Source organism: Xenopus laevis, chromosome 5S (assembly GCF_017654675.1).
Source record: "Xenopus laevis strain J_2021 chromosome 5S, Xenopus_laevis_v10.1, whole genome shotgun sequence".
NCBI lineage: Eukaryota > Metazoa > Chordata > Amphibia > Anura > Pipidae > Xenopus > Xenopus laevis.
In genome coordinates this window covers 11728696-11743085 of record NC_054380.1, presented here as the reverse complement: position 1 = coordinate 11743085, position 14390 = coordinate 11728696, and the positions used below count along the sequence as shown (strand labels likewise).

Here is a 14390-nt window from a genome sequence, read left to right as displayed (position 1 = left end):
GTTTTCTTTCAGCCAGATATTTGGCAAAATTAGTAATTTTAGAGCAAAAATAACAACAAAAAAAGCAAAATCTAATCAAATTCATAAGGGCACACGTGTGTCTCCCGAAAAGAATCACAGAATCTAAAACACCCAGTGAGCCCAATGCTTTACTCTGTGGCACAATTGCCATTATGGGCACTACATTTGGGCAACTCAGTTCAGAAACACATAGGGGGTCTGCATTAACCCATCTTACCTTCTTAAGCGGTATTGTCTGAATCCACTCCATGGAGGTAATATCAAACACATCCACTGCGTTCTCACTGTATACGGAGAGGTACGGCGCGTTGTAGCCTGGAAGGAAGAGGGGTACAGTGACATATTGGCTGGTGGCAAAGATCCCAGCAGTCTCTGCTATAATAGACAGGGCCTGGCATAATATAGTAACAAAGTACCGCTCTCAATACTTGTGAAAACAAATCAAGATTTATTGAAAACATCCGATGTTTCGAAGACCAACTGTGCTCTTTCTGAAGGATAACAAAACCTTATCCTTGAGAAAGAGCACAGTTGGTGTTCGAAAATGTCAGAATTTTCCAATGAATCTTGATTTTTTTCTCACAAGTATTCACGTTGAGTGCAGTACGATGTTATAACCTTAGAAGCGGATGCCCACAAGAAGGCATATATATATATATAAAATACACAAAAGCCATGAATATCTTGTAAATTATATCCTTACAAATGGTGAGTACTGATTTCATCAGTTATAAATGGTGAGTAGTGATATAATTTCCGTCACATGACTCACTGAAACTTGTGTATTATAATAAAGTACCCCCAGTTGCAAAATATGAGGATATTAGAAGTAACCTTGGAGTTCCATGACCTGTATAAAAACAGGTCATCGAACTCCTCTGTAACTTATAATATCCTTATAATTTACAAGAGGGGGTACTTTATTCACTATATAAACAGTGACTAGTGATGTCATCAGTTATAAACAGTGAGTAGTGATGTAATTTTTGTCACATGACTCTCTAAAACTTCTGTATTATAATAAATAAAGTACCCTTTGTTGGAAAATATGAGGATATTTGGATGAGGATCAGAGTTCCATGACCTCTGTAACTTATAATATCCTTATAATTTACAAGAGGGTGTACTTTATTCACTATATAAACAGTGACTAGTGATGTCATCAGTTATAAACAGTGAGTAGTGATGTAATTTTTGTCACATGACTCTCTAAAACTTCTGTATTATAATAAATAAAGTACCCTTTGTTGGAAAATATGAGGATATTTGGATGAGGATCAGAGTTCCATGACCTGTACAAAAGCACTCGGCCTTCGGCCTCGTGTTTTTATATGGTCATGAAGCTCCTCGGTGACTTATAATATGCTTATAATTTACAATAGGGGGTACTTTATTCACTACCCCGAATCCTTCCTGAAAGATTCAGCCGAATACTGAACCCAAATCCTAATTTGCATATGCAAATTATCCTGCTGAAAAGGGCCGAATCCCGAGCCCGAATCCTGGATTCGGTGCATTCCTAGTATTAAGCAATTTGCCCGGGTGCTGGTAAAAATGGTAAATAAAGTGATATAGTACCGAACTCACAGGGAATACTTGTGAAGAATCAAAACACCTTGAAAAAGGTCCAATAGGGACCAAAACATCGGTTTTACATGCTACACAATATACTGCTTATTTGATGCAAAAAGAACCCTGGTGCTGGAGTTCTCTCTCTCTCTCTCTCTCTCTCTCTCTCTCTCTCTCTCTCTCTCTATGACAATTACATTGCCATGTTGAGAGTTGCATATTAGGAATTTACATAAACTGACTGTCAATGGAATAGATAGAGACCAATTGCCCATCTAACATTTTGCTGACAAAATGTCACTGCACAGGACCCCCACCACTTCTAAGCAATATGCTTGCCCGAAGCTAACCAGTTATTTTTTGTGAAGATATTTAATTCAGTAATCTTTGGACACCCACTGCTCTGGTCATGTATTAGAACTTCTTCTGCACATGGCCAAAATAAATCAGAGGGAACATTGTAAGCTGTCTTACAATAAGAAAACAACCACCATGTCTCACAGCTGGGAGTGGGCAAAGTGTTTGGAAGTCTTACTTTGGCTTTCCCAAGTATACACATTGCATGTGTATAAAACACCATGAATCCTTTTATCCCAGAAAAACAGAATCTACTATGCAGGCCTACTGTTACTTTCATGTCAGCATCCAAGTACTTTAAGGGTTACAGAAGTCTTGGCACACTGTATAACGTTGGTTCACTGGCCAGAATTCTAGGTCCCGGCACCAGACCTCCATTCCCCTTTCCACTGCTCAGTCCCACTGCCCTTCTACTCCTGAAATATTAAAATACTCACTTCCTGCCTGAAGACTTTGTTGAAGGAAAAGGAAAGCTACCAAAGCAGTTTATTGCAATAGATTAGCCAAAACAGTTGAAACTATATTTATTCTGCAGAATGCTTTACCATACCTGAGTAAACAGATCTAGAAGCTCTGTTTATTTAGGATAGCAGCTGCCATATTAGCTTGTTGTGACATCACTTCCTGCCTGAGTCTCTCCCTGCTCACTCATAGCTCTAGGCTCAGATTAGAGCAGGGAGGGGGGAAAGGGAGGCAGAGAGGAGCAAACTGAGCATGCTCAAGCCCTAGCCCTGGAGGTTTATGCTGAAAACAGGAAGTCTGATACAGAAGCCCATGAGTACACAATAGAAGGAAAGAAATGTGCTGTTTCTTTTGACAGAGGACTCAGAGCAGCATTACTTTGAGGGTTTACTGGTGTATTTATATAGACCTTTCTGATAAAGCTTACTTAATGTTAGCCTTTCCTTCTGCTTTAACTGTCAATGGAATGGACAGGAATTCTCTTTACTAGCAAGTCTTGTGTGACTGTTGTTGGGGGTGGTTGGTTTTCATATAATAAAGAAAGTGTTATAATAAGAACATTAAAAGGACTGTGTAAATGTATATATTATAAGGCATATTATAATCCCCTACTGTAAATTATAAAGATTTTTTTTGGGAGATGCTCTGTGCAAATATTATAGCCAGTGAGAACTACTGCAATATATTGTGTGCTGGTGTTGGTACAATGTTTTCCTAAAGAGCAGCAATAAACAAATAGAAAACTATAATAAAAAACAAATAGGGGGTAATTAATTCTAATGGAACATCACCATACATAAGCACAGATGGACGCTGGAACACTTACAGCAAGACAAAGGAACTGCAGGCCACATTAGCTCCTGTTGCCGTGACCTTCGACCCTGGTAGTCGACGTAAACCCCAACGCTGCTAAAACACAGCAGGTATTCCTTATTTGAGATTTCAACTGCACAAATGGCGTCCGTAGGTTGCTGCGTGATGAAAGACAGTGTGTGGTCTTCTGAATGGAGAAGGCTATACGGGCTCCCATCAGCATGCAAAGGATACCGAATAAATCCCGACTGAAAACCCACACACAGGCGTTCGTTAAAAATAGCCATCCACTGAACATTTCCCGGAACCTGGATCTCCTTGATCTTTTTGTGGCGTGTCTTGCTTTGGTTGAGTTCATAACAGAGAACCTGTCTTTTCATGGACACACATAAGCACGTGAGGGCCCCGTGGTGCACCTGCCCAGATACAATGCCCTGGCAGCCTTTACTTTCAACCAGTTTATAGAATTCCGTCTCTCTCCCATCCAGGGATATCATCGGGTAAAGGCGGACATGGCGATTCCTTCCCGATATTACTGCAATGAGCTGCTCGTTGGGGATAAGCTCAACCTGGTGAACTTTCTTGTTATCTCCAACACGAATAATCTCTATAAAGGGACGGAAAAACTTACATTAATAATAAATATAGCCATAGACAAGGTCTGTAAAGGCATATGCAGTGGTCATGAAGGCTACAGAACAATGGATGAGTGTGCATGAAAGCTCAATATGCACAGAGGTACTTTAGTCCATCCTGAGGATTAAAAAGTTGGCACCCCATGTAAAAGGACTTTAGAACATGGGTAATTGTATATGACCCTGAAACAACCTGCCCATAGGCCTACCCCTGATTCTTGCTCTGAAGTATTCTAAAGTGGAGTTTGGTGAAGTAGAAGGAAGGACCCAGTGGAGACCGGCTTCTAATTCTGAGATTATGGTTACATTTTTGAAAACAAAGGACAACCATAGCCCATGTTATTAAAAGGAACAGTAACACCAAAAAAAAAGTGTTTTAAAATAATAAATATATAATATAGTGTTGCCCTGCACTGGTAAACTGATCTGTTTACTTCAGAAACACTGCTATAGTTTATATAAACAAGCTGCTGTGTAGCCATGGGGGCAGCCATTCAAGCACAGGATACACAGTAGATAACAGATAAGTAATACTATAGTTTATATAAACAAGCTGCTGTGTAGCCATGGGGGCAGCCATTCAAGCACAGGATACACAGTAGATAACAGATAAGTACTACTATAGTTTATATAAACAAGCTACTGTGTAGCCATGGGGGCAGCCATTCAAGCACAGGATACACAGTAGATAACAGATAAGTACTACTATAATTTATATAAACAAGCTGCTGTGTAGCCATGGGGGCAGCCATTCAAGCACAGGATAGACAGCAGATAACAGATAAGTACTACTATAGTTTATATAAACTAGCTGCTGTGTAGCCATGGGGGCAGCCATTCAAGCACAGGATACACAGTAGATAACAGATAAGTACTACTATAGTTTATATAAACAAGCTGCTGTGTAGCCATGGGGGCAGCCATTCAAGCACAGGATACACAGTAGATAACAGATAAGTACTACTATAGTTTATATAAACAAGCTGCTGTGTACCCATGGGGGCAGCCATTCAAGCACAGGATACACAGTAGATAACAGATAAGTACTACTATAGTTTATATAAACAAGCTGCTGTGTACCCATGGGGGCAGCCATTCAAGCACAGGATACACAGTAGATAACAGATAAGTACTACTATAGTTTATATAAACAAGCTGAAAAAAGACTATATGGCACAGCAGATAACAGATAACACCATTATGTTCTACAGAGCTTATCTGTTGTGTAACCTGAGCCTTTTCTCCTTTGAATGGCTGCCCCATTGCTACACAGCAGCTTATTTATATAAACAATAGTAGTGTTTCTGAAGCAAACACAGCCGTTTTATCATTGCAGGGCAACACTGCATTATATTTTTATTACTTTAAAACACTTTTTAAGTTTTTGATGTTACTGTTTCTTTAAGTCTCAATCTGTTGCCATCTTGTATCTTACCGTCTTTTGTGACGTGTACAACAAACAGTCCCTCCTCGTTGCCCAGTGCTATTCGTTCGTGATCTGCATCAGGAAAAAAAACAAATGTAGTGTGAATTCAGGTCTGTTTGAAATACATCAGGGTATAAAAGAACACCAGCAGCCCAGTATTACCCAATATAGCAGCCGACTGAGTGTTCTTGATGAGCGGCAAAGTGCTGTCGTAGGCCTCTTTAGAGATGTAGACTGACCGGTCTTTCAGCTTATTCTTCTTAAGGATCCGGTGCAGTTCGTTCAGCACCCCAACCCACTTTCCCTTCTCACTCTCGCTGTCGGCCAGAATTAGGATAGAGCACTTGTTGATTGATGCTGAGAGCTGAGAAGCTGTAACCTAGAGAGGGAAGCAATGGAAAGAAATTACAAACAAACAGTATCTCCGTATACCTGATCTGTTGATGCCGCATCTGTTGCTTGGGATTCTGTCATGAGTTTTATTGTGTCGTTTTTATTTCTAGTTTACACTGCAAATAATTCACTCTACAATAAAAATTTTCATTCCTGAACCAACAAGTGTATTTTTTTAGTTGTAATATTGGTGTGTAGGTGCATCTCAGGTCATTTTGCCTGGTCATGTGCTTTCAGAAAGAGCCAGCACTTTAGGATGGAACTGCTTTCTGGCAGGCTGTTGTTTCTCCTACTCATTGTAACTGAATGTGTCTAAATGGGACCTGGATTTTATTATTGAGTGCTGTTCTTAGATCTACCAGGAGGCTGTTATACTGTGTTAGGGATCTGCTGTTAGGGATCTGCTGTCTGGTTACCTTCCAATTGTTCTCCATTTAATATCACTCCAACTTGCAGTACAGCAGTAAAGAGTTTATCAGAGCACATGACTGGGGGCAGCCGGGAAACTGACAATATGTCTAGCCCCATGTCAGATTTCAAAATTAAATATAAAAAAATCTGTTTGCTCTTTTGAGAAACACATTTCAGTGCAGAATTCTGCTGGAGCAGCACTATTAACTGATGATTTTTGAAAAAAACATTTTTTCCCATGACAGTATCCCTTTTCAAGCTATTATAGACTTGGTAGTACTATTTTTTCTCGAATTTATAAAAGTATCTGAAATGTCTAAACACAGATCAGAGTTAGTTGTATTCCGGATAAAAAATCTGCTATCTTACCCTAAAAATGCACGGGATGTCCTTGCGATTGGCATGGATGACATCAGAAGCCAGAACAGAACTTACTGCAAATTCTTCATCCCTTTAACATACATAAAGAAGACATAAAGAATGAATAGCCCAGGTCTCTTGTGTATATGTCAGAGTGACCTTCTCTGATGATCTTAGTTTAGGAGCTGTGGCTTTGGCTTAAAAGGTTCATGGCAATAACTTTGAAGCCCAGTTTGAAGTCACAACTGCTTTAGGGTATAGGAGTCAGAACTGTAACCACTGCAAATACAGGACACTGGGTCCTATTAACAACACACACTTTCTAAAACCAAACATGTCTCTATGCTGATATATATACCATAATAAATATGATTCCGAATAACATAAGCACTAATGGCTCATATATACAGGTAAGTTAGTTAGTTGCTAATACCTCCTGTTCAGCAAAGTGAAAAGGTATTATGCTAAACACCAATTGAAGATCACTAGTTTGAATTCCTATAGTCAGACACAAGCAAACAAAATGAAAGGGGAACTATAGCCAAAATGAAAATGTAATATAAGCTTCAGCATAATGAAATAAGAAACTTTCTAAATACAATCAATTAAAAAGTCTGTAGCGTTTCTGAAATAATCAAGTTTATGTTCACTATTCCTCTCTCAGCATCTGTTTCTCCGCATTCTGTCTTCATTCAGGAGTTGGGCGTCAGATGAATGATCCAATATATCTTATAGGGGGCTCCTTTTGCCTAGAAGATGTATTAGAGCTCACTCTATTAAACTCACCAGACATCATGTCTCTCTACATGCAGGATTTGTGCAAAAGGCAGTTATTGTGTTAGATTTTGTTTGTACTGGAATCAGTTATTTGAGTGAGCTCTAATACATCTGCTAGGAAAGGAGCCCCCCTATAAGATATATTGGATCTAACTGTCAATAAATATCTGACACCCAACTGCTACAGAATGAAGAGCAACAGATGCTGAGAGAGGGGTAGTGAAGATAAACTTGATTATTTCAGAAACAATGCAGAATTTTTAATTGATTGTATTTAGAAAGTTTCTTACTTCAGTATGGGGATAGTTCCCCTTTAATAAAGGGATTTATTACTGCAGTACAGAAGAAAGGCTGCCGAACTGAGTTTGCTGACACACAACGAGGGACACAAAAGGAGTGGGTGTCATGACTTACCTCATATCAATAACTTGACTCACTACACAGCTGGGCTGGGAGGATTTGCCCTCCGCTATCTCATACAGGAAAAGCTTGAAATCACATACGACTGCCATTGCTCTCTGCCAACCCTTCTTGACACCGGCTGGCTTGGGCACCTGCAAGGAGAAAACAAGAGAGTCACCCATCTGCAATGCATATAAACCAAGCAGCAAACTGGTACAGGAGGCTTGCATTTTGCAGATGATTCCTCTAGATCAGCGATCCCCAACTAGTAGCTTGTGAGTAACATGTTGCTCCCCAACCCCTTGGATGTTGCTCTCAGGGTCCTCAAAGCAGGTGTTTATTTTTGAAAGCAAGTATTAATTGCGTAAATCTAAGTATAGCACCAAGTAGAGCCTCCTGTAGGCTATCAGTCCACATAGGGGCTACCAAATAGCCAATCACAGCCCTTATTTGGCACCCCAAAGGACTTTTTCATGCTTGTGTTGCTCCCCAACTCTTTTTATATTTGAATGTGGCTCACGGGTTAAAAAGGTTGTGGATCAATGGTCTAGATGAACTAGATTTCAATCACAAGGTTAACCCCGTACGATATTTGCAGTGAATTCTGGGAGCTGACAATGAGGTTACAGAAGAACTGATAGCGTTGGTGACTTAAGAGGGGAATTAGAGCCATGTAACATGTTTAGGAGCCGCACTTACTTTAACATGACCTTCATACGCTGTTCCAATTCCTTTCTGGGGATCTATCCCCAGGGGTCCCTTTGTCTGGTCAGCAGGGATGGGGCAGACTGCTGGGGCTTTATCAGCACAAGTAACATGGCAGGAAAATCCGCACACTGGCCATAACAGAAGAAAAGTGTAAAAAAAACGACACAGGTTAACACCACAAACATGAGAGACAATTTATTCTTCTGGAAATGCCCGCACCTGAGTTACAAGCATTTCTTATTAATGTATCTTTAAAGGGTAAGTTCACAAGAGGTGAAATCTAAGCCTATGCCCAAATGAACCCCAGAGTAAGTAGTCCAGAGGGGTTGTTCTTTTTCACTTCCAGTTCCCAAGCAGCTATTTCCTATAGTCAGACAGGAGAATGGAATTTTCCCACTTCACTGATTGCTATTGGCAGTTCAAATCAAATTAATTGTGCCTTGGCAATTAAAGGAGTTCCTCTTAGCTTAGCTTTATAGTGTGCATCCCTAGGCCCATAAATATCAACTAAATAATGAGAAAAATCAAATCCTTTATGTCAGCCCAGTCCCTGCTCCCCTTGCTGGACCACTGGGAACCCAAGAGCTTTGTCTGTACATAGGCAAGCAAGATGGTGATGGTTCTTTCAGCCATTCTACTATAAACTCACCTTCACAGGTACAGCCCTGACGTATCAGCCCAACCATCAGCGACGTGCACTGGCTGCATTTTGTAGGCCCGTTGAAAGTCTTCACTACAAACTGATGGGCTTTTGGCTACAAGGCAAAATGACACGTGAATGAATAATCAAACCTAGTAATTTGGGCAATTATCCAAACACCAATATATTCATATACAGGTATTTGTGCAGTCAGCTTGTGCTTCAGCGTCTTGTACAGTGTTAATTACAGAGATATCAAGCACTGAAATATATAATTTCATAATCATTATGATTAAAAAAAGTCACTTCTTCAAGTCCAGTTATAATATGCACTATGTATATTTTACCTTAGGGGCAGACGATCCAGAGTTCAGGTAGGAGGCCCTCTTAGTTGGTGTCTGAACTGACCGATGATCTGTTTCCTATTAAATTACAGGGTGCAGCAACCAATTAAATACTAGGAACAATAAAATAAAGCATGCTGCAACATTCTATCAAATATGTTGCTTTACAGTTCTTCCCTAAAGTAAGTATGGTGTATAGGTTTCCTATATGTGAATCTGTGCCAATAACAAGTGTGGGAGCATTGAGAGGGGCAGGTACCTCTGCAGGCTCGATGTCGCTCATGGTAGAGGGAGATCTGGAGTGGGAAGGGGCTTGGGATTTGACATCCTCGTCGCGTGATGGCGTGTTGGAAAGGGTGAAGTTATCCACAGAGTCCATCTGAAAGAAACAAGCTTGCTATTACCCAAACTGCAAAAGATCAAACCATTCGCCATGAAGGATGTGGGCAACGAAATAAAAAAGATAAATGAAAGTACCGCAAATGATGCAACCTGGAATCTTTGAAATCAATAAAGGGGCAAATGAGGTTGGAAAACCCAATGATAACCTGTTGCCCAAAATGAATGGCAAATGGAAAGTTATCATGAAAGGAATGAATGTACAAGTGGGTTAAAGCTTGCTGATGCCAAACTACAGGGACATGACTGGAACCAAGAGAGGGCAAGGAATCACAGCCTGATGGAAACCTTGTTCCTTGGTGCTTCTACTGAGAACAATGATCTATACCAGTGATCCCCAACCAGTAGCTCGTGAGAAACATGTTGCTCTCCAACCCCTTGGATGTTGCTCCCAATGGCCTCAAAAGCAGGTAATTATTTTTGCATTCCAGGCTTGGAAGCAAGTTTTGATTGCATACAAATGAAGTATAGTGCCAAGTAGAGCCTTCTGTAGACTGCAGTCCACATAAGGGCTGCCAAATATCCAATCACAGCCCTTATTTGGCACCCAAGGGACTTTAATGCTAGTGTTGCTCACCAACTCTTTTTACATTTGAATGTGGCTCACGGGTAAAAAAAAGTTTGGGGACCCCTGATCTATACTATGGCCAAACGTGGACAAGCAAAGTGTAAATGGCATGGGAGGGGGAGGTATCTTGTAGCTCTAAGAATGTGTTCCAAGTCAGTGAATTGGTTTATACAGTCTGCTGTCCTGTTCCTTGGAAAACTGTTTTGAAAACTGCAGCTTTCTCTACTGCCGACACTTCAGAAGTGTGAGAGTTGCTGCCATATGTGCATTTAGGACAGTGTATAGTGACCCAGATCCCAACAATATCCATGATACATATTAGTCGGTTCATCTGTAAGGCAAGTTTGTATCATGCATCTGCGAAAACCAAAGAGGAGCAGCAGCAAGACACAAACATAGCCACACCATGTATGGCCCCTAGTATTGCATCGGTCAAGCCAATCCGTCAGATATTGTGTATGGCTGACCATATTTATTTCTAATTAGGCTTAGTTAGGCTTTCCACTGCCTATGGGTTGTGATTGGCAATACGTTAGATAAACACAAAATTAGTATTATTGGGTTAAGGCCGTAATCCCTTCACCACCAGAGTTTGCAAAAGAAAGAAGTAGCCACACAACATGCAAAGCGGTTAGACTAGCCAAACGAAGCTTGAAATGAGCCACATAGAACAAAGACAATTAAACCACAGGCAGAAAAGGGGGTGCACACAAAGCAAGACAGCCTCTTACACGTCTGCCTTTGCTGGAGGCATTGCTGGACGGAGATCGCTTCAACAAAGAGAGGAAAACAGGTTACAGGCTCTGTAATATATAGCGCAGGAAGCACATAGCAAAATGGTGGCACTCTGGGTAACAGGTACAGGTAGTGAAACAGCCTGAATTGCAGATCTACTATTCACATCAGCAGCTTTACTGGAGCTGTAGTTATGCAACATCTTGACTTTATATTACTACTTCAACCAATGGTTGGATATTGCGTGGGAATGCAGAACCTACTTGCATGGACTTGCATTGCATTGTCCCCACCGTGTCTTTTGAGAAAGGACAGTTCTGATTTGTAAACATTAAAAAGAAAGGGACTTACGGTACCTGAATGTGGGCATGACCTATGATGGAAAGACAGGTGTTTGGGCAGAGCTATGGCCTCCATTCCCCAGATTTTGGGGGGGATGCTAACGTATGGAAGGACAACTAGGAGAGGGAACTGAAAGATGGATAATCCAGGCTAAAAATGATACCACTCAGCTCTCTCTGGTTTATGACATTAAAAGTTTCAATTCTGGGAGGCCATAAAAGATGGAACAATACTTAAAAACCTATAAATGAAGATCAATTGCTGGGTTGCTTAGATACACCTATCTGCCGCCTACTAACAGAAAACTGTGAAGTTGAACTTCCACTTTTAGCTGGTGGATCCATTTTTCCAGGCTTTTTCGGGGAAACCACTTACAATTCTCTGCTCCTGCAACCTACAGATGTGCTGCAATAATGTCCATTAGACCACATCAACCAATCAGCAGTCTTGTGAATGCAAGCAAACATGTAAAAGGCCAGCACACGGCTCAGAGAACCTTCACACACTCCTCTATGCTATACAATGTTACTCCTAGAATACTACCTCACTGCTGAGGAAATCCTTTGTCTCTGGTCTAAACTGTTATTCTCATGCTTCACAGACTGATCAGATGGGGAATAGGCTGTAAATGAGATTGTTCTTATGCAGCCAATGAGATTGAACCCTCTAAACTAAGGATATGAGCAGCTATATCCCCAGGGCTTATCTGCAAGGGCCAGTCCCTAGGAGATTCCACTGTAGCAACAGAAGCATCAGATAAAGGCACATTAACTGCCCAAACAAAACTTCATGTAACATTATAGAAGCTGTGGCTGTGGATATTTATACATGGGTATGTGTTGGGCCCTGTAGTGTTTGGGAGGTGCCTAATCTTTCTGTGTTTTAGCATTGTATGAACTATATTATATTAAATGATATAACATTCAAATAGAGAGGGAAGGGATTAATGTATTTATCATTTACATTATGTTCTTGTCTATGCATTTACCATTTTTAATGATTCTTTAATAAATTTCTATTTTTTAACGGATGAAAAATCAGCTCCTTCGGTGCTCCATTTTCTTATTGCTCTATGTTGAACTAGGCTGTGTGGGATCGCAGTGTTTGTGAACTCGGACCGGTAAGTGCTCCCACATTTATTCATAGCCAAACAAAGATGCCAATGTGGCCAAATATAAACACATAAATACAGGTCCCTTATTACAGGAGACAGAGAAGCAACTTTGCACAGACAGCACAAGCTGCACATTCCATGACATTACATTTGGATACATATATATATATATATATATATATATATACTTACTTCAAAATGGTCAAGCACAGAGGTCGGTGCATTCAGGAAAGCCAGGAAGGAATTCTGGGACTCCTGGTGTTTGACACCTTAAATAAGAGAAAGAAATGACAGGTATTACTTAACTTTAACCCAAGCATATATAACCTCATATCATCTAACATGTTGTGCCCAAAAGATTATATGCACCTTCTTTGTAACACACCACTGCAACAGTCATTAGCCCTATAGTGCCACGTTATATGCCACTTTCTACATACACTTTTAACCACCAAGAAAATACGCACTGTCCTGTACCATACAGAGCGTTACATGAACTGTCTAGATACCATTTCCAGCTATGCACACCCCCTATTTGTACCAGCAAATGTTTATATCTTCTTTGTAATGCACACAATTCAACCAATAATCGTATGCACCTTCCTTTTACCACCAAGCATTATACACACACACCTTCTTTAATTCTTCCGTTTACCTCCATAAAAGTTGCAGTTACCATTCTGATGGCGTACGCCTGGCACCAAGTTATAAGCACCTTCCTTGTACCACCACATACTGTAGGTTACAGGCACCAATTCTTTACTGTGCCTCCAAGACAAATATACACTCCTTCTTTATTCAACCAAGTAGTCAATAAAGTTGTCAGGAGAAAGAAAGAAGCTGGTCTGATGTTCTTCTGCTTAGGGAAAAACATTAGAAAGCTTTCTCAAATCTTTCCTAACCAGAAAAACATCAGACCAGCCTCTTTCTTTCTCCTGACAACTTCCTTGACTACTTGGTAGTCAGAAAATGGCCAGCAGGTGGCGGTGTTGTAACAAAATTCACTGATGTTAGCAGTACATGAATCTTTTAATATCTTGGAACTAAAATAAATAAATAATGAATGTACATTGCATAAGTGCTTAGAATAGCACCCTCGTCTATTTTACATTCACTTATTTTTAAGGTTTACTATCCCTAGGGCCCACGATCGGATCCTAACGAACGCAAACGGGCGGTCGGAACGCGGGACCGCATCAACGAACAGATGCAGCCGCGATCCGACGGGATTTTTAGTCCCATCCGATCGAGATCTGATCGGGGAAGCCCGTCGGGGGCCCCCATACACGGGCCAATAAACTGCCGACTCGGTCTGTCGGCAGCTTTTATTGGCCCGTGTATGGCCACCTTAACACATATGTAGCATCTCCATACTCTGACACTGCAGATACACATAAATATATATAAATATATATGCACCTTAGGTATCATGATGTGGCACCTGTCTATATCTTGCTGTGCCATCACGAATTTCCCTACATTGTGGGATAAATACCTTTTTCTGACCTCAGCTCTTCCGTCTCCCACTTCAGTTTCTCGTTTTCTGCTGTCAGATCTTGATTTTTCTTCTCAGACTCTTGCAGTTTGCTTTAAAACAGTAAATAAAACCTCCCCAAAATTAACCAAAAGTATATTGACTATTTGAAGCAGGCATCCAATGTTTCAGGAATGATTCCTTTATTCGGCCGAATAAGAAGGGTCATAACAGAGCTGCAAGGACAAGTATTTTTCACAGGGGAAGCTCATTAGCAAATAGAATCTTTAGCCATTATTAGTGTTACTGGCTGACAAGCTGTCTGTCACTGGCTGGCATTAAACTGATTCTGACTGGCTCTTCAGACATTGTATTCCATTCCAAAGACACAGTAAAATATACTTGCTAGGGTTTCGGATTCGGTTAGGTCTGGCAGAATG

The 14390-nt window shown here is 40.6% G+C and overlaps 1 protein-coding gene across 5 annotated transcripts in view; it reads right to left on the bottom strand.

The window, feature by feature from the left end:
- Positions 1 to 14390, bottom strand: part of cdc42bpa.S (CDC42 binding protein kinase alpha S homeolog) — a 124707-nt gene that overhangs the window by 10146 nt on the left and 100171 nt on the right. For 4 of the 5 annotated variants that reach the window (XM_041564227.1, XM_041564230.1, XM_041564229.1 and 1 more), the window contains 13 exons: positions 13972 to 14063; positions 12669 to 12745; positions 11017 to 11055; positions 9578 to 9697; positions 9322 to 9396; positions 8984 to 9089; positions 8326 to 8462; positions 7639 to 7778; positions 6457 to 6538; positions 5446 to 5662; positions 5293 to 5355; positions 3236 to 3829; positions 239 to 336 (listed from right to left, as the gene is read on the bottom strand). In XM_041564227.1, coding sequence (XP_041420161.1) covers positions 239 to 336; positions 3236 to 3829; positions 5293 to 5355; positions 5446 to 5662; positions 6457 to 6538; positions 7639 to 7778; positions 8326 to 8462; positions 8984 to 9089; positions 9322 to 9396; positions 9578 to 9697; positions 11017 to 11055; positions 12669 to 12745; positions 13972 to 14063 — 1840 coding nt within the window. The remainder of the gene's footprint in view (positions 1 to 238; positions 337 to 3235; positions 3830 to 5292; positions 5356 to 5445; positions 5663 to 6456; positions 6539 to 7638; positions 7779 to 8325; positions 8463 to 8983; positions 9090 to 9321; positions 9397 to 9577; positions 9698 to 11016; positions 11056 to 12668; positions 12746 to 13971; positions 14064 to 14390) is intronic. The other variant, XM_041564228.1, reaches the window with a different exon arrangement.